Source organism: Stegodyphus dumicola, chromosome 6 (genome assembly GCF_044657685.1).
Source record: "Stegodyphus dumicola isolate Sdum_Otavi_A_Nest chromosome 6, ASM4465768v1".
NCBI classification, from domain to species: domain Eukaryota; kingdom Metazoa; phylum Arthropoda; class Arachnida; order Araneae; family Eresidae; genus Stegodyphus; species Stegodyphus dumicola.
The window spans coordinates 78,602,228-78,622,780 of NC_140773.1; the positions used below are offsets into that span (position 1 = coordinate 78,602,228).

At 34.9% G+C, this 20,553-nt stretch overlaps 1 protein-coding gene across 6 annotated transcripts in view; it reads left to right on the plus strand.

Annotated features, from left to right (window-relative positions):
• LOC118185660 (uncharacterized) overlaps positions 1-20,553 on the plus strand; it is a 154,346-nt gene that overhangs the window by 40,959 nt on the left and 92,834 nt on the right. For all 6 annotated transcript variants that reach the window (XM_085818563.1, XM_085818565.1, XM_035355552.2 and 3 more), the window contains 2 exons: positions 5,557-5,779; positions 9,374-9,770. In XM_085818563.1, coding sequence (XP_085674689.1) covers positions 5,557-5,779; positions 9,374-9,770 — 620 coding nt within the window. The remainder of the gene's footprint in view (positions 1-5,556; positions 5,780-9,373; positions 9,771-20,553) is intronic.

Below are 20,553 nucleotides of genomic sequence, written 5' to 3' on the forward strand. Positions count from 1 at the left end.
CTATCCAAGTGTACCCTTCATAATTATAATACGCGTAACGCATATCAATGCGCTGTGTGCACCAGGGTATCTACTTACCCATGAATATGTATATATTTAAATTATTTTTGTAATTGTAATATGCATTTAATGAGGCGACCTCATATACCCAAGCTACTTTATAAGGTATTTCTCCCGCTTTCCTAGCGTGCCTTCGTGGTGTAGTCGTCAGCACACTGAGCCGGTATGTCAGAGGTCCGTGGTTCGATTCTCGGCGAAGGCGTTGCTAATTTTTCAATCTTTCTTTCTTCCAAAAAATACCTAATCTCTACAACTTCATTATATACATAAAGTATGCGTATATACTTATCCATATGTATGATTTATTTACCTCTGCATGCGTATTGTGTATTCAATGTAGGAGACTTATTTATCCAAGTTAGTTCATTATAAGCATCATGCGTATTTACTCATCCCTGTATATTTTTATTATATAATTTTTTCTCTATCTACCCCTGTATGTGTAATGCGTATCCTTTGTACATGATATACTCAATAAGCTGTATACAATATACTCAATACACAGGCTGTATATAACATACTCAATACGCAATACAAACTCAATGTGTATCTAATAACAATGTGTACCTATACCCAATGTTTATCTAAAAGCGTATGTGTACTTACTCACCCATGTGTGTGTTTTTATCTATCTACCCCTGCATGTGTAATGTGTTTCCAATGTACGTGACCTCATTTATTTAAATCTTCATTTATTATTCAATGTATAATAATTAATATGTATAATATCATACCCAATGTATAATGTATATAATATCATACCCAATGTATAATGTATATAATATCATACCCAATGTATGTGTACCTATATATCCATATATATGTATTTATTTATCTACCCCAGTATGTGTAATGTGTATGTATCTAATAGATGACTATGCATATACAAGTCAACTTTTCATAATAATAATGATATGTGTAGGTTGTATCAATGCGGAAAATGTGCAATAATTTACTATTACTAACCTAGGCTGTATATAATACACTCAATGTGCAATGCATATTCAATGTGTAGCAAACGTATGCGTGTGCACTTGTTCATGCAAATGTATACCCCTGTATGTATATCTAATATACACTGGTGTGCAAAAATTAAGGACGAGACGGTTTTTTCAATATAACTTTGTACAAAAGCTTTCCAAATCAACACATTTAATACCGTAAGATCCCCAATACATAAGGACATGAGTAATGTAAGCAACAGTTACTAAAAGAGAAATCAGAGGGATAAAAAGAAGCTTTATTGAAAAAGTAGCATGGAGCGCAATGCGACTGAAGGCCGAAACATCCCTGTGATGGGTGTCCAGCAAGAAACATCCGGTCTTTAATAGGGGATATGATCTCTAATGACTGCTAGGCAGGTTTCACAGCGTCTGCCCATACTGAGAATGAGGGTGTCAATAAGTTGTTGAGGCACTGCTGGCCATTCGTCTTGCAGCGCCAATCGAAGCTCCGGAATCGTTACTGGTGGTAAGGCACGAGCTGCCAAGCGTATGCCTAGAAAATCCCATACATGCTCGATGGGATTGAGATCCGGAGATCGTGCCGGCCAATCCATATGTTCAATATCCTCACTCTCTAAGAGCTGTTCGGCAGCTACTGTGCGATGACATGGTGCATTGTCGTCCATGAAAAGGAACTGCGGACCCATAGCGCCTCTAAAAAGACGTACATATGGAAGAAAAATCTCGTTACACTAACGGGTCTCGTTGACTGAAGCTGCGTCGAAGATGTGAAGGTCTATACGACTACCAAGCATGATGCCTCCCCAAACGAGAACACCACCACCTCCATACCTGTCCCTTTCAATGATGTTTGAGGGATGATTGCGGCTTCCCGCTCTCTCCAGATGAGTATGCGATGAGAATCGCTACTCAGACTGAATCTGCTCTCATCTGTAAAGAGTACTCGTCGCCATTCATTATCTCTCCAATTCCGGTGTTCCCGCACCACAGAGAACGCCTTCTCCGATGGGCAGGCGTTAGAAGTACACACCGTACAGGGCGTCGTGCTGGGCTTCTAGAATTTTTCTTCAGTTTGTTTCTAAAAAAATCGACTGGTTTATCTTTGTACTTGCTGCGGTTTGTCTTAAAATGGCGCTTTAAGTTGGACGGTTTTATGCTTTAATTTGATAGATTTTCAGAAGAGGTGACGAAAAGGGGAATAGCCTCTTTTCATTTTCAGTCCATTATTATTAAAATTTAAGATATTCTTGACGTACTTGCGAGTTTTCCTTGGTTTGTTTTTTAACAGGTTCTTTAGATATGGTTCATCCTTGTTGATTTCATTACTTTGTACGCACACTGGCTAACAAATTAGAAACCCAAGATCAATATTTTATTGGACCGCCTTTTGCACAGATAACTGCTCCGATTCGTTTGAGCATCTCGTCTACATGATTTTGGTGTGCATTTACGTCCAGTCAATACCATGCATTTGCTATGCAGCTTTTTAGGTCTTGTAAATTAGATCGAAGAAGAGAGTGCTGTCGGATGCGTCTTTACTCCATATCCCATACATTTTCTATGAGGTTACGATCCGGGCTATTCGGTGATCAGGGAAGGTGTTAGAAGGCAGACTGATGTTCAGCGAAACAATTTTGAACACTAGTGGCACGATGAATAGTTGCAGTATCGTCCATGAAGTAACCGTCACCATCAGGAGAAAAATGTAACATTGCAGGGTGCCCTTGATCTGCCAATATATATAGGTATCTCATGGCTGTTTGTTTACCTTGGTGGAACACCGGGGCACCATTTCTATACCAGCAGAACATGACCCATATCAGACCTTTGTGCATTGCGAGTAAGGCAAGATGGAATCCTTTCCAAATTTGACGTCTTCCATCAGTGCAAAATGAGGTGTAGCGTGATTCATCCGACCACGTTACCCATTTCCAATCCTCAGATGTCCAGTATCTTCTTTCCCGACACCACTGCAAATAAATTCCTACATGTCGAACAGAAACGGGATGCCTTCGAGCACAGAAGTCCAAAACTTTGCGCATAGCGAATAACCTTAGAAACATTCAAGGCTCTGATTGGAGCCTAAAGCCACATTTTCTCAAAATAATTTACAATACGGTAGTGGAAAATGTTATTACGTACGGAGCGGCAATCTGGGCCAACCCCATGAATACACGTAAAATCAAGATTTTAAGTGCAACGCCCATTAACCATTACCAAAGCATATAAAACTACAGCGCTGCAGCTGCCACGGTCCTAGCAGGCATTGTACATTTCCACATTAGGGCAGTCATGGAGTCAGTAATAACAGCTGTTACAAAGCTTAAAAGATAGGCAACGTACAGAGCCTTAAACAATATTTATTCTCCTAATGCCACTTGCATTTAGCAAAATTATGATGAGCTAAGTTTGCTAACTGTGTACATTAATCATAAAACCAGCACGATATTTTGTAAGATCCAGTTTATTGCCCTAAGTTGTTTTCTTTATTCTGTAAGCTTTGCGCTGATTATGATATCTTGTTAATGATGAGTGATTGATGTTGGAAGCGAAATGCCGTTAACGAACTTCAAATGAGAATAGTCTTTCCTCCTGAAGTTATAATATTAAATGTTACAATAATTTTTAATATAAATTAAGAAGAAGAATTACTTGTCGAATTAATTAGATAAAAAGAAAATTAAGTTTAAAATGTTTTTGATCTAACCAATGGTATTGGTAAATTATATGTATTTAAAGTTCTACAATTAATTTATCAAAATAAAATGTTACGCAAAATATTTGCCGTTGCATCTTGGTAATTTGTCGACGTCGCTGAAACGTCATGATATGACCGCTTTTGACGTGGTCGTCTGAAGTCCGCATAAGATTTACTTTGAAATGTTTCATTACTTTATTTAATCTAAATATATTAATCGAAGATAGATTCATCTAATGAAATGTAAATTTAATATATATTCTTTTGATTTATTAAATTTAATTAGTACTAAAAATACGTGCTAAATAATTGTTTAACATTTTGTTAAAATAATTAATACTTAAAATACTTTTATATGAATATTATAGCAAAATATTTAAAAATGAAACTAATTTATAAAGTAAGTTATTATGTTATGCATTTTATATAATTTAAAAAATCATATTTCCGAAATCAATGCAAATCACATGTTAGCAATTATTTCACTACTGAAATATGACTTTATTATTTTTGAAGTAAGGACGAATTTATTTGAATTAATATAGTGATATTATATGAAACATTTCATCGCATACTGTGCAAAAAGTACAACTTTCGCAATTTAGGTATATTTTTGTATGAAATATTTTTGATCACATTTAATAACTACTTTATACCGTTTTTCATTTACATATCTTGGATATATAGAAGTTAATGGTTATATTGTTTACTGTGAAACGTGAATACACTTATACTTGAGTTCAGGTAAAATACTGATTATGTTACCTTAAGAACCGCTTTCTAATTTATCATGACGGGGGCAATTTTCAATGTCTCTGAGATTTAACAGAGAAAAATGTGATAATTCTGTTCTCAGAAAGGCTCTCTTTTTTTACCCACATATATATATTTACTTTTATTTATGTCTAATTGAGTTTTATTTACTTAAAACCTACTATTCATGTTATAAATTTATAATAACGACTTTCATAATTACTCTCACTTAAGAAAGAAATGATGAAATCTTAAATAATCGTAACTTAGAATTTAAGTTATTTAAAAAAATATAGTTTAAAGTACTGAAAATAATTAAGGCTATTATTAATTATGCATATTTAGTCTAAAGAGAAATAAAAAAAACTATAGTTTAATGTACTTAAAATAATTAAGGCTATATTAATTATGCATATTTAGTCTAAAGGGAAAAAATTGTATTATCTTCTGGTTTTCAGGAAATGATAAAATATTTAGACTTTAAATAAATACAAGGAATACAAAATTTTAAAAAAGAAGAAAAATCTATTAATTAATAAGCTTTCTTTTCTGCATAAATCAATATGTAACACAAGGACATAAAAACGGCATTTTCACAACTGTTGCAAAAAGGTGGAATTTTGCGAAAATTTAGCCGTCGTTAAGACGTCGTGATGATTCACAACGAAAATATCACCTACGAAAGACGCAATAATGACGTCTATGCGACAAAAACCTCATCTGCAAAGGCGTAATAAAGACTTCTATGCAACGGTTGCAAAATACTGGAGTTTTGCGGACATCTGGGCGTCTTAAAGACGACATATTGCAACGTTTTTGCAACGGCATCCGCGAGGAGTTTGCAACGTCGTTACGACGTTGCTGTGTTACTTGGGTTACGTATTTGCAGTATAAGATTTGCACTTTTATCTAGAAGCAGTGTTTTTCCTTCAGTTCAGTTCTTTTCATGGAATTCGATAAAATATGCAAATTCGCTTAATTTTTTTTCAGTACTGTACAAAACATATGTTATATAGAATTTGTATTTCCAAGTAATTTTTGGATCTTCTTTAGATACTGCTGTTTTTTTTATTTATTCAGATCCAGTCTTTCTTCATCTGGCACGAGTAGTAGATTTGACTTACCAACAGTTCAGTTAGAACGTACGCCAAAGCAAACAGCTGTGAAATTGCCTTTTGGCTTTCCCCAAATGGCCACCAAAGAAGGTTGTAAACAAAAGCAATTCCAAGAAAATGTATCTTATCTGCAGGAGAGGGTAGAAATAATCAACGATATTAAGAAAGACATAGAAGAAACTGCTTGGGTAAGTTTGCCTTAACCGGATCCTGAAATCCGAACATACCGCGTTTCCACTAGATCAAAATCGCATTCAAAAATTTTTTTTTTAATAATCTACATTTATTCACATAAAATATTTTACATTATTCAAATTTTATTGGAGCATCTGTTCCGTACCTAACTACAAGCGCTGTCGTAATAGCGCCAGCCAGCAAGAAAGAGAAACCTGTTTCGTCAACATAAAAGTCGCGAGATTATTTCATATGAGAATTTGGATTTTAATAACTGTGTCAAATTGTGAATTTAAAAAATGTATTTTAAGTGAAAATAAATAAAGTGTGCATAAAATAAAATGCGGTCCACTGAAATTAGTGAAAACAAGTGTCTTTAATCATTAACGTCATCGTTTTATAGAACATATTCATAAAGCTCCAAACTTTGAATTCAAGTCAGAATTTCTTGCCATTCAGTTTCTTGTAGAACAATTTCCCCTAATCTCTCGTGTCTAAAATAAATAAATTATTTTTCAATGTTTCGAGGATTTATTTGTATGTTTTGAAAGATTTAAGATTAACATTTTTCGATGTTCAAAGATCAGGATAAGATTCTTATGTGAGTGTTCAGTGTGGATTTAATATGCTATATTGTTATTATCCTTTAAGGAAATACTGTAGGGGTGATCTGACCAGCTATCTTAACTTATGATACGCTAGAAAAAATAAATGTGTTTATTGTTAAATCTAGCATGTATTACATGTTCCTATTTGATGATCTGCCTAGTTACTCGATTCGTTTAACGGGAAGATTCTAAAAACATGGAAGCTTCAAGAATTTGTGCTTATTTATAGCAACACAATGCAGCAACATTACTATAATAACCACTATACTAACTGCCACCTATTTAGATGATTTACTGTGATACTTGTTTATTTGAGCTGTCGAAGAATTAGTTAAACTAATTGAATTTATGGATTTGTTATTACTAGGGGGAATTGGTTGTGCATTATTAGGGGGAATTGGTTGTATATTAACGGAAATGAATTGATTGCTGTCTCTAGAGAAAGTTATGAAAATACTCGTAATTATGTATTTAGTTTATGTTGATTTCAAATAATGGTATTTTTAAAAGACATAACAGTCCTATAAAATGTATAAAGGGTTTGGTATTGCATTGTTTGAAGAAAATACAAATCTGATTTTATGCCCAAGCAGCATCAAAGGTTTATTCCTTTTTACTTTCAGGTAACTTTAATTTATTTACTTTAAATTAACTTAAAGTTAATAACTTTGATTTTTGATGCTGTCCTTTCTTTTAAAGTCGCATAATTATTGGTCGAATTTGTTTAGATAAATCCCCCAATTCTTCTTTCACGGTATAAGAGTTCAACTTCTTTATTATTCGTTTATTTCTGTCCAGCACCATTGAGAGAGAAAGTTCAGTCTAAAGTTTGCTTAAAGTTATCGTTCATTTTTTATTTACAAAATTCCCTAAATGTAACACAGTCTGTAAGAGTTCCAGTGAACCCATGTTTGAATTTTTTCTAACATGCATCATATCCAAATAGCTTCCCAAATCATCATACTTCTTAGTTTGCCACAGCCTCTGTCAGTCTATGATTGCCTCCTGTTATGAGTTTTTTCTATCACCTACAATAAATAATATTCATAACGTGAACGTGAGTTTTCGTATTTGACAATAGCATTATGTAACGGCTCAGTGGCTGCGTTATCAAGTTTTTAGCTGAAGAAAGTACCAACTTTATTGTATTCGAAAAAAGTATTTTGACACCGAAAAAGACTTTTCGCTGTAAAAGTACGTTTGAGAAAATATTTTAAGTATATGTATCGCATCAGACTCAATGTATGATGATTCAAACAGAAGATTTCCCTGTATTATTGAATCTGTTTTGCAGCAGAAAGAAATAGCTTGCACATATGAGTTGAACCTGAAGATGATCTTCTACAATAAGCATAATTAGATAGTCAGAATACCACACTTTGAACTGAAACTAAGTAAATATTTGGTGTTGTACGGGTAGTAGAAGACTGGAAAAGGATGCAAATAGAAATAGAGAAATGGCGTGCATCAAGAGTTATGAAATGTGCATTTAAAGAAAGTGTGTGTGTGTGTGATTATGGCAAAGCCTCGAGGGCTATCTGCCTAAGGGGAGGGATGCCTTCGTGGAGGACATTCTAAGGGAAACTGGCTCGTATACACGTTACACATGGGGAAAACCACGGAAACGCCCATGCAGCCAGCCCGTTTGCGGGATTCGAACCTCGGACCGAACTACCAGTGTTCAGCGACTTTACCGCTCGGCCGCTGGTGGGCGCACATTTAAAGAAAGAAAAATTATGAATTCGGGAATTAAGCTTTGTATGTTTAGTTATTACATAGATCAAGGTCAAAAGTGTGTCTATTTCAGAGATAATTCACATTAAAAAGGGTTTCATTTTCTTAATGATTGCAATGAAGCGGACAGAGATTTTACAGAAGGTGCTGGTCTGTTCGACTGTTGGAAGAAACGTTACAGTGTTTGTCAGTTCAGTAAATGTTACAATGCTTGTCAGTTCATCATCAGGGTATTTTGGAAACGATAGAAATGTACCATCACAGTGATAGAATCCTCAGTGATAGAAGAGATTGAAGAAAGACAAAGCATGACTGAAAAATTTAAACAAGTCAATGTATAGGATGGTACTTATTGAGGTACACGGAACTGGACTGACGAAAGGGCTACAGTAATTGCCAAATCACGGGAGAAACTGCTAGGCGGTGATGAAAGCATAAAAACGAAAAGCGCAGATGAAGCCGAAGAAACCATTCTATATTTAGTACAATGTGTCCGTGGATGTGAAGATGCATGCTTCCAAGAATTAGTAAGTTGAATGAAAGGTGATGATCAGTATGATATTACTGTAGAAGAAACTGTCGTTCTTATCACTTTCGATGAAAGCGAAACTGGAAATCAAGATCAAGCAGCAACTGTTGATCCTCCCAGAATGTCACATACGATGGTATTAAGGCTCTAGAAACTGCAGTTAAATATACTGAGTAGCATGAAGAAGCTACAGGAATCGTCATAATGATGCTGTGAACAGGTTGAGACTTCTCAGCGAAGAAAGAGCACTCCTGAAAGAAGCAGATTGGGATAAAAAAATTTTTCTCAATCATGTATGTTTGAAGTACTGCATATATTATATTTAACTATATTTAACTTCCGGCAATTCTCTAACTGTTAGTTTTCTTTTTCTGTTAATTTTTCCTGCTTTGGTATAACGATTATTAGGCTCATAAAATAAAAACCTGTAACACAGTTTGACATTTAATAGGCGTTTTCTTAACACCTCTTTGTTATATAACATTTTCGTTTATTCAGTTTTCTACGCTCCAGTTTATGTCGGATAAGCGAGATTTTACTGTGTTAGCCTGCGTAGACAAGACGTATACCGTTTATAAAATACAATTTTAAGATAAAACATCTTAAAATTTGAAAATTTAAATAGTTAAAATCTTCTATTTGAGATAATAAGTAATCAAGTTTAAGAGAACGGTTTTTAATATTTAATCAAGTTTAAAAGCAAATTTTTTAATATTAACATAATTTTCATTTAACAGGAGAATTGGCCAAAGAAATATATAGAAGAAAGTGGTTTTAGCCTCGGTGTTCAGCCAGGAAATTTTTACAAGAGCAGCAGGGGTCCATATTTCTACGTGACTATGCCGCATCGTTCCAGTTACGAAATTTTGGTAACTAATAATAAGCAAATACCTTGTAATGTGGATGTATATGTAGATGGCAAGCTAGTTGCAGCCTTGCGTCTGCCAGCAGGCGTCTCTAACACCATTGATGGGCCCATGTATTCTGAATTTGCTTTCAAACTTTTTCGCTCCAGAGATGCACCTCCACATTTAGGAATAGTGGAAGGAAATCACGAGAATGGAATTATAAAAGCTATTTTCACGCCGCAAAAAGTCGAAGCCTTCGAGGAAAGATCAGTTTCTAGGCCTTTAAGTAAGTGTATTTTGATTAGACAGTTAAATGACAAACACAACAGATAATGCATATCCAATTCATAATCAGGTGTTTTCTGTTCTTGATGATTATCATAGAAAAGCTAACAATTATATATTCAGAAAGGTCTCACTTAACGCTCCCCTAAATGTTCATTCGATACAGCATATGTTTGCCCTGTCTCTTGTAAAATCTCCAAATTTAACGATGTTTCGTTGCAATGTAGTTACACATGGACCATCAAATGCTATTAAATTTATACTGATTCATTATTAAAGGTTCGATCAAATACGCACCGAAATTAAACTCGATGATTATGGAATGATTTCTTTTGCAGAATAACTGGGCAAGTTGAAGTATCACATTGGACTTATCACTTAACAATTTGCTTCAGTATGCAATGTATCAAACGATAAGAGAGCTCTCATTAGCAGCGTGCCAGATAAATTCGATTCCCAGTTTAGAGGAAAAATTAACATTTCTGTGACTTTTCCCTCCCATGCAAAACATTATTATTTACATAGGGCTAGTTTCGACGGTTTTACCGAACAAGCAAAGTCAACTGCCAAAGTTAAAATTACAAGATAAGATACAGAGACAAGATAAGATAAAAATGAGTGGACAGAATTTAAGCTACTGACGCCATCTATTCATGAAACAACGAAACTAAAACATAATTTCTTAAAGGCTTAAAGATGGATTTGAATTAGGCTCGTTAACTAGAACAGAAAGGTCTTTTTGAATGTGAAACATCTCTAAAAAAGTCAATTCACCAATAGAAGATGTTTTTGGAATAGTTTTGGCTGCAGATAAATAGAAAGTGTGATAATCGGACAAACAATGCTGAGAAACAGAGTGCTTCTGTGCTTTCGTTTCCCGAAAATATGCCTCATGTTCTTTAACACGAACTTTTAACACACTCTTAGTTTGACCAATGTATATTAAATCCCACTGGCGAAGAATTCAGTAAATACTCTAGGAATTGATATCCGGAATGGGGTCAATAAGTATGGAACTCGTAATTTTATTAATAGAAAAATAAACAACCGACCCCGTTAAATTTCTGTAAAGTACGTGCAGTTTTGTACCTAATTGATGGAATGAAAGTAATGACAACAGAATTCTTATAATATCCTAAAACAAACGTGTGCCTTTTGGTGTGTTGAGATGAGAATTTTTTTAATTACTTGGTTAATAATTTTGGGTGACAAGCCCATGTCAATACGTAAAAGTGCTTTTAAATAATTTAGTTCTTAATCAAGAGAAAATTTAAAGGAACAAACTTGAAGTGCACAGAAAGCAAAGGAATAAAATGAAGTAAACTTTTGGTTAGTCGGATTACAAGATTTGATGTGTGGAGGAAGGCAAGCCGATGAAGGTTTACGGTAAACCGTAGGACTGAAGTTAGATGTGTTACGTGTGCCTAAAATGTCAAGGAACGGAAGAGAATTGCATGTTTCATGCTCAAAAGTGAACTGAATAGCAGGTATATGGAATTCATTATTGAAAGAACCCTACTTAAATTATCTTTATTACATTCAAACAGGGTAAATGTATCATCTACGTAGCGCAATCATACTGGAAAGTCTAAAGTTTCAAATAATTTTGATTCATAATAATCCATATAGATATCAGGCAGGATGGGACTAATAGGGATTCCCATGGCTAATCACACAGTTTGCTTGTAATATTTATTTTGTAAAACAAAATCCGTTTCTTTCAAACAGAGTGAGGGACATCAGTTTCGATGCAGGAAAAATGAAATTCATGAAGTCTGATTTCGAGACATCTAATGGAATACTGGTGAATAATGATTTCACATCAAAAGAAAACACGAGTAAATTTCTAGGAGAATGCTTTTAACTTATTTTACAAACTCTATTGAATACTTTATGGTGTAAATGCTATTATCAAATACAGTTGAAAATCTAGAAACTAAATATTTAGCTAACCGGTACGAGGCAGTGCCTAAATTTGATACAATAGGGCGAAAAGGAATACCACTTTTATGAATTTTGGGAAGAGCATAAATTCGCAACAGATGGGATAAGCGATTGTTTTAAGTTGGTCAAAAAGATTTGTTAAGGTTTGATCGCAGATTTTATTTTTGAGAGCTCCGAAGGTGTAGTGTCTTTAGGAATCGGATTGTGTGGTCCTTTGTTTAAGAGCTCAATGACACCATCGATGTACGTGTTCTTGTCGATGACGGATCTCTGACCACCTTTGTCGGGCTTTGAAATGATAATGTCCGGGTTAGACTGAATTTTGCGCATTGTAGCTCTTTTTCAAGAGTTTAGATTTGGTTTCAAAGGCTTTTTGTTGAATTTCTCATTATGGGCGATAAGTTGCATAATAATTTCTTTCTGTTTATTTGAAACTTAACCGAATTTGAAAGCTTTTTTGATAGTATCGAAAATTTTTGGAATCGAGGGTTTTGAAGTTTATAAGAAGTTAAAATTATATTTCAGAATTCTCTCTTGTTCTTCTGATAAACTAGCATTAGAAATATTAACTATTGGATTAATATTTACAATGGGAAGATTTTTTGAACTATTTAAATTGGAAGACTGTAAAAGAAGGTTTTGGAATTTAAATGTAAGGGTGTTTTTGTAACGGTTAACTACATTCTCAGTTCTAGATCAAGGTATTTGTTCAATGGCAGTGAATTTCAGATATTTGTAAGAATTTTGGTAAGTTTTCTATTTTTTGTAGTTATGTTTTATACACTTTTAATTTTCATATTCGATATTTTTCTTTGCTTAGCTGATTTCATTCTAGTTGCAAATATTTTGTTTTGTATTCATTTTCAATATGAAATTCGCCCAAAGTTTTGAGCTTTATTATTGGTTAGTAAAGTTAGTTTTATTGTCTTTATTGTTTATCATGGCTTCATCCATCAATCGCTTCACTAATTTGCGTATGAAACGAAAGAAATTTCCAAATCAGCTTGACCTTTTTACTAAAGTGTAAACGTAAAAATTGATCCCCAATTTCATTCAAATCAAATATCTTCCAATCGTGTTTCAAGTATTTTCTGAAACTGCAAACTTCCCTTGCTTCGGTCCATCATAAGGGATACACGTCAACAGTTATCCAACATTGAACTTGAGCTATATAAACTTCATTGGAACTATCTAATTCATATCCAGAATTTACTATCATTGAACAAAAGTCTCGGTCTAGAACTGAGAATGTGGTTAACCGACATAAAAACACCCTTGCATTTGAATTCCGAAAACCTTTTTTAACCACATTCTTCCAATTTAAGTAATTTAAAAAAATTCCCATGGTAAATATTAATCCAATAGTTGATATCTTTAGTGTTAGTTTATAAGAAGAACAAGAGAGAATTCTGAAATATAATTTTAACTTCCTACAAACTTCAAAACCCTCGATTCTAAAGATTTTGGCTCCTATCGAAAAAGCTTTCAACTTCAGTATGTAGAGTTTCAGACACACAGAAAAAAATTATGATACATCTTATTGCCCATAATGTGAAATTCAACAATAAGACTTTGAAACCAAATTTAAAAGCGAGAGAAAGAGCTACAATGCGCGAAATTCATTCTAACCCCGGACATTATCATTTCAGAAGCCGACAAAGAGGGCCATTAGTTGTCATGGACCAGAACAAGTACATCGATGGTGTAACTAATCTCTTAAAAGAAAGCCCATATTATCCGATCTATAAAGAACTTTCACCTTCGAACTGCTAAATAAATAAAAACTGCGATCAAATCTTTTACAAATCCTTTCGACGAACTTAAAACAATCGCTTATCCCATCTGTTGCGAATTTATGCTCTTCCCAAACTCATAAAAAGTGGTATTCCTTTCCGCCCTATTGTATCAAATTTAGGCACTGCCTCCCACCAATTAGCTAAATATTTAGTTTCTAGATTTTAAACTCTATAACAAACTATATTATTATTGTTATTATCTATAACTATAGATAATAACATTTACGCCATAAAAAATCCAATACAGTTTGTAAAAAAAGTTAAAAGCATTGCTTCTAGAAATTTACTCATGGTTTCTTTTGATGTAAAATTATTATTCACCAATGTTCCAGTGGAGGGTGCATTAAGAAATCAGACTTCGTGAATTTCATTCCTCATGCATCGAGATTTTTGAGCTAATTTCCCTCACTTTGTTTGAAACAAACGCATTTTGTTTAAAAAAAATGCAGGCAAACTGAGGGATTAGCCATGGGAAGCCCCCTTAGTCCCATCCTGGCTGATATCTACATGAATTATTATGAATGAAAATTGTTTGATACTTCCCGGTATGGTTTCGCTACATAGACGATACTTTTATCCTTTTTGAAGGGATTGGCTATGGGAAGCCCTCTAAGCCTATCCTGGCTGATATCTATATGCATTATTATAAATCAAATTTATTTGAAATTTTAAATTTTCCAGCATGGTTCCGCTATGTAGACGACATATTTACCCTGTTTGATGGTAATAAAGATGATTTAAATAGAGTTCGTTCACTAATGAACTCCATTGATACTGTTATTCAGCTCACTTTTGAGTTTGAGACATGCAATTCTCTTGCGTACTTTGACATTTTAGTCACTCGTAACACATCCAACTTCAGTACTATGCTTTACTTTACACTTTCATCAGTTTGCTTTCCTCCACACTTCGAATCATGTCATCCGACTAAACAAAAGTTAGCTTCGTTTCATTCCTTTGTTTTCCGTTCAGTTCGAGTTTGCTACTCTAAATTGGCTCTTAATCAAGAACTAAATTATTATCAAGAACTAAATTATTATTTTGACTGTAACTTTTCACTCAACATTTTTATCCAAGCAGTTAAAAAATTTTAATTACTGCAAAAAAGCATTCACTTGTTTCAGGAAATTATAAGATTTCTGTTGACATTCCTTTCTTTCCATCAGATAGCTATAAAATTGCACGTATTTTACAGAATCTTAACTTTCGGTCTTTTTTTCTCCTATCTATAAAATTCCGAGTTCCATACTAAAGGAATTCATGGAATCCATTCCGGATATGAATTCATGGAATATTTACAGGATTCCTCGCCAGCGTGGTTTAATTTAAATTGGTCAGACGATGAGGGCCTTAAAATTTCGCGTTAAGGAACATGAAGCATAGGTTTGGAAAAAGAAAACACAGAAGCATTCTGTTACCCAGCATTGTTGGTCCGAAAATCACACTTTCATTTTTCTGCAGAGAAAATTATTCAAAAAAACATCTTACATTGGTGAATTGAATTTTCTAGAGCCGTTTCACATTCAAAGAATTTTTCTGATCTATTTAATGACCCTAATTCCAGTCCATCTTTACCTTCAGACCTTAAGGAAATTATGTATTAATTTTCTTGTTTCAACAATAGATGTCGCCAGTAGCTCAACTCCTGTCCAGTCATCCTTATTTCATCACTATATCGTATCTCCTTCATTTGCACTGTGGCAGCTGAGTATGGTGGTTTGGTAAAACCATTGAAACTAGTCCTGTGAAAATTTGCAAATATAACGCTGATTTTTGTTGTTTAGCTCCTAAATTAATATTTCTTCGGCGTGTTATTTTACCTTAATTACATGTTATCGTTTTCAACCATGATAAGAATCTAATGACTCTAATGAAAGTAAGAGAAACGAGTTAAAGTGAGCTCTAAGCGAGTAACTACGCACTGCTTAGCTGTGAATGAGAAGTCAGGATAGATATAAGTGGAGAGTGCTGCGTCTCAGCAGAAAGCACATATGTTTTACTAATTGTAGCAATGACAGCTGAAAAAACTAAGGTACACGGTTTAAGCTCCAAAAACGTTTACCATGTATTTTAATCTAAAACCTTCTGATGCTACTTTTAAAGTAAACCAGTTTTATTCATTATAAAAATGTAAGCTTATATTATTACCAAGGTATGAGGCTTATTCGATTGTGTTATCTAAAGTAATTAAAATACATTATTGGAAGCACTGAGCGTTAATTTACGAGGATTGAAATCAAATATGATGCCATCAGGTACTCACACTCAAATGGGCGATATCCCCCTCTGTGTAAACGTCACCATCTCCTCTGTTCGATCAAAACTGATGAGAATAAGTGTATTTAAACTGGCATTCTTAATGGAAATCTGGCATTTTTAATGAAAAATTAATATCTGGTATTTTTAATGGAAAAAATATTATATTTATTGAGTCTGAATACAAAATAGTTAATTATAGTTCAGGTTCAATTCTTTAATAATTAGTATAGTTAGGTGTGTACGGCTTCATAATGGACTGAATGCATATAGAACCGACGATTTTACAAAAGAAACACTTTATGGTTCTGGAACGTTCGGCAAAAGCACTCGTACAGCTGTTCTTAGAAGTAAGCCTTCTCTCCGTTGATACTGGTTTGTTGGAAATCTATATATTATCTTAAAGCTTATGTCACAAGTAGAAAATCTGTGAAATCTTAGGGGCAGAGTGAGAAGTGTTTAGGAGCTATAGGACCCACAAAGTATAAGTAAAGTGCTGGAAACATGACAAGAAAAGTCGCTAATATTCTTGTTTAACGTATTTATATGAACTAATAATGTGGTAAGAAGGGGAGATCTCAATATAAAGGAAGAAACAACTCGTTCAAAAGAAACAATATACGTTGGGATGTTGAAAATGTGACTTGTTATTGACTTCAAACAAAATCGATTACAAGAGACAATCCATGTGCAATTCATCAAATAAACAGGGAGACGAGCAGAAAGACAGTTCACAACAATGGCCACATTTTACAAAAGCGACAGCCTCACACTTTGCACACTGATTATTTGTCAATGAATCGAAGCAGTAATCCATTCGAGCAATCCACATTCCATGTTCGTCGTCCAAGTATCCTTTCTTATAAAAAGCATATTTAATCAAGTTCTTGAAACGAGAAGCGCTGAACTAATATAGGGAAAAGGACTGCAGGACCAGAAAATTATCGCGATGCCAATTGTGCCTGTTATATAACAAAAAACAAAACAAACAAACAAAAAAAAAAGATTTGCAGTGTCTGAGAAAATGAATATCGAGAGGCTGGATCTTTCCCGTACATCCTTCAGATACCAGTTCTTTTTGTAGGAGTTTACTATCAAGCACTTCGAAAGCAGACAATGCATGAACATACAAGAAAAAAGACGTCATTACGGGAATATGTTTATCTATACACACGTTAATAATACTTTGTGTGCTCTATGGCTAATAAACGTTTGTTACTCTGCCTCTAAGTACCCACTTCACTGTTTTTCTACTTGCGACATAAGCTTTCAGAAAACGTACGGTTTTCCGGTAGACCGGCATAAATCGAGAGAAAGTTTACTTGTAAGTATCACAGAGCACAATCATTAGGTATACTTAAACTACTAAAAATGTTTGCACGGAGATCACAATACTCCGAAGTCTTTTCTAAACTAAAAATTGAGAACTCATGTTCTCTCCGGGTATACAGTTTCCCCTCGCCGCCGAGAAATCTCTAGTAGCTTTCATTTCTGAATGTAATAGGAAGGTATATATGCTTAAAGTTACATATAAGGTTCGTATAATGTTACAGTTACATATAGGCATCGATTACGGTAACAAATACTGTTCAGGGACCGGACAAAATATCGCCACGTATGGTATCTTTTGGCGATTTATCGCCAAATTTAGTGACATTAGTCACCAAAACCATCGCCAATTAAAGATATTTTTCCAATTTAGTGAGGTTGCCTCCTACCTCAATGTTAAATAGACTCGCCCTTCTAATATTATTCTTCTGGCAGAGCTTTGCTTCTAAAAGCATTCTTATTACATTCTACAAAAGGTACTACAGGGCAGGACTGGAAAAAGTGCAGAGGGCACCACAACATCGTCATAGACAAAAATGGTATTGCCACACTGCACTAACCTTTTCTGGCATGTATTGAGTATAAAGACAAAAGATTACATATCAGGTCATTACATTACACTGTTGACATAATGAATTACATTAAAGTTACAAGTTATTTAGATAAGAAGAACAAACATACAGATAAATTGGGGTACAGGTAATCGAGGTACAAATATATTGGTATACAGGAATCAAGATGCAGATAACATGTTACAATTAATTAGGTATTGCAGTTTGACATTTGTTGGTGTGCTTGGAGGAATACATTAGCATTTTGGGAAGATGGGTGTGATGTGAGTTATAATGCTATGTTATTTTTGTGTTGGTGGTATCGTTGTTCCATTGTGCACAAATTTCAGAGTCCACTTTGCGCAGAGTTCCTTGTGCATAGAGTTCAATGTGCACAGAACTGTATGCAGCAGTATGGAGAGCATTTTGTGTTATGAGCATCAGATAATAATGTAAAGTTCAAAGTTCGTAGCTCATATATCTGAGCTTCAGCGTGTAAAGCACTGCTATTGCGCTTTGGCAGTTTGAAGGCACTGGTAGTTGATAGTCATCACTCCCATAAATAGTTATGACTTAGGGTAGGAGTACTCCCTGTTGAATATCATATTTGAATCAAATGAGTACCTTAGAATGTTTCCATGGATACTTAAATGGTGTAGCAGTAGATTGGGAGTCGTTCTTCAATAGGAGGTGAGCAAAGAGTTAGGATTCTTTGGCTAGCTGTGTGGTGGCACTTCGATTGCTAGGTACTTATTCATCATTGCCTCCGTTTTGTTATTTATGAATGGCATTGTTCTCTACCTTGATTTTGTAGCTTGTCTATGATTACTTTAGTGTTGATGATTGATTAGGAATCTTTTAAATTCCATTCCCACTTGAGTAGGTTGGCGGTAAGTGGGCAATGAAAGATATAATGGTCAGGGTCGCCTCTTTTTCCACATACGCACAAATCAGTAGATGTAAAATTTCTTTCCAAGAAATATGTAGAGAAATGGCCATGATCTGAGATATATTATGTCAAAAAATAGTTGGATACTGTGCATGTATCATCTAATCAATTAAGAGGCAGGTTCGTCGTCCTGTTGTACCATTTTCCCAGTCTTTCTGGCAAGTTGTTTGAGCTTTGATTTTAATGTCGAGAGTTGGTGTAGAAGCTTTGAATAGCTTGTATATAGATGACTGACTGTCTGTCACGATATGAATGGTGTCTTTTGGGTCTCGTAGCACGTGGTTGATGGTGAGACGAATAGCGGTTAATTCGGTCTGGTAGACACTTTTATTTGATCTCGGGTGCTCCTGTCATTCCGAGTGAACTTGTGCTGGTGCTGAGTGAGGTGTATTAGTGCTGACGCAGATTGTTGCTGCGCAACCCACTTTATTGTCAATTTTGGAACCATCTGTAAAAGCTGTTACGTTGGTGTTAGGAGAAGAACTACAGTTTCACATATAAACTCACTCAAATTATTTACATAAATACAAAATTCCTGTTGCTGCGCAACCCACTTTATTGTCAACTTTGGAATCATCTGTAAAAGCTGTTACGTTGGTGTTAGGAGAAGTACTACAGTTTCACATATAAACTCATTCAAATTATTTACATAAATACAAAATTCCTAATATTTCCCCCGTTCCAAAGCTTGCATGTCGCGCGCAGTACAATCCCTGGAGAGGAAGCCCCACTTAAAACTAAGGAAACTGAATGCAATTTTAAATAACATACAACAAATCAAATACTAAATAAATAAATAATTGTATGAAATTGTGAATTTACATAAAGACAGGATCATGGTTTAATTATATTATTTACATTACTACACTATGAGGGACCATATGCTATAGCCATATTAAGGAACTAGTCGTGATCAACAATTTTAAATTCAAAATTTAATGACATACCGATCAAAATTATGTGACTAGTCTAGGAGAACGTCCTTACCGTCGAATTGGATTCCATATCCACATCTTGTCACTTCTCACGATTGAATAACAGCTGGGGTGAGAAGAATAGCTGATATTCTCCTGGATAGCACTGCGGTAGGCCAATAAGAAGAGAGGTTGGTAGCGAGAGGTTGCTAAGGGTGCTTCGGTTAAAATTTTTACCATGCCGTCTGTCTGCAGATTGAAAGGTGTCGTTTGGGTTTTGTCCATGCCGAGTATCTTGCACAGCTCTTTAATTACAGCCGAGATGAAATTCCTTCCTCGATAGGAATGGAAATGAAGAGGCATTCCAGACTTGGAAATCCAATGATTCAACATTACCTCTGCTACCGTGACAGCCTCTTGATCGGGGATAGGATACGCTTCAAGCCATTTTCTGAAGTAATTGTTGAAAAGGAGGATGAATTTAATGCCATCAGCACTTCATGGCAGAGGTCTCAGGATGTCAAAGCAGGTGATTTCAAAAGGCTCTCGTGCATTATAACGTTTCAGCTTCCATCAGCTGCATTTCTTCGGTCATTTCGGGGTCGCCTATGCATCACAAGATTAGCATTAATTTTCAAGTCAGCCCTCCAGTGGTGGCTTCCAGTCGGACTCCTATAAGTTCTTTAAAATCATCTGAGATCTCGAAAGTATCAGCTACCCCTTTCCATAAACCCATTCAAACTTCCCGCACAGGACGCCGTTTTGAATAATGAGGAAATCCAAGAGTGCCAATATTGTTTTGTCATAGGACTATAAATCGAAATGTCTTGCTAGGTAGGCTTCCAATTTGAAGATTCCATTAAGGCAATCATGGGTGTACCTTTGCCGTCTTCCAACTGGTCTTTTATGAATTCTTCTCCACCCCATGGGTCTAGGGCAACCGATGATGAAGTTATAATTGACCTGCGATCTGATTAACCAACTCCTATTTCGCTTCGACTCTGGAACACTATCAACAGCTTTCTGGGCAGGTCTTCTAGACTGG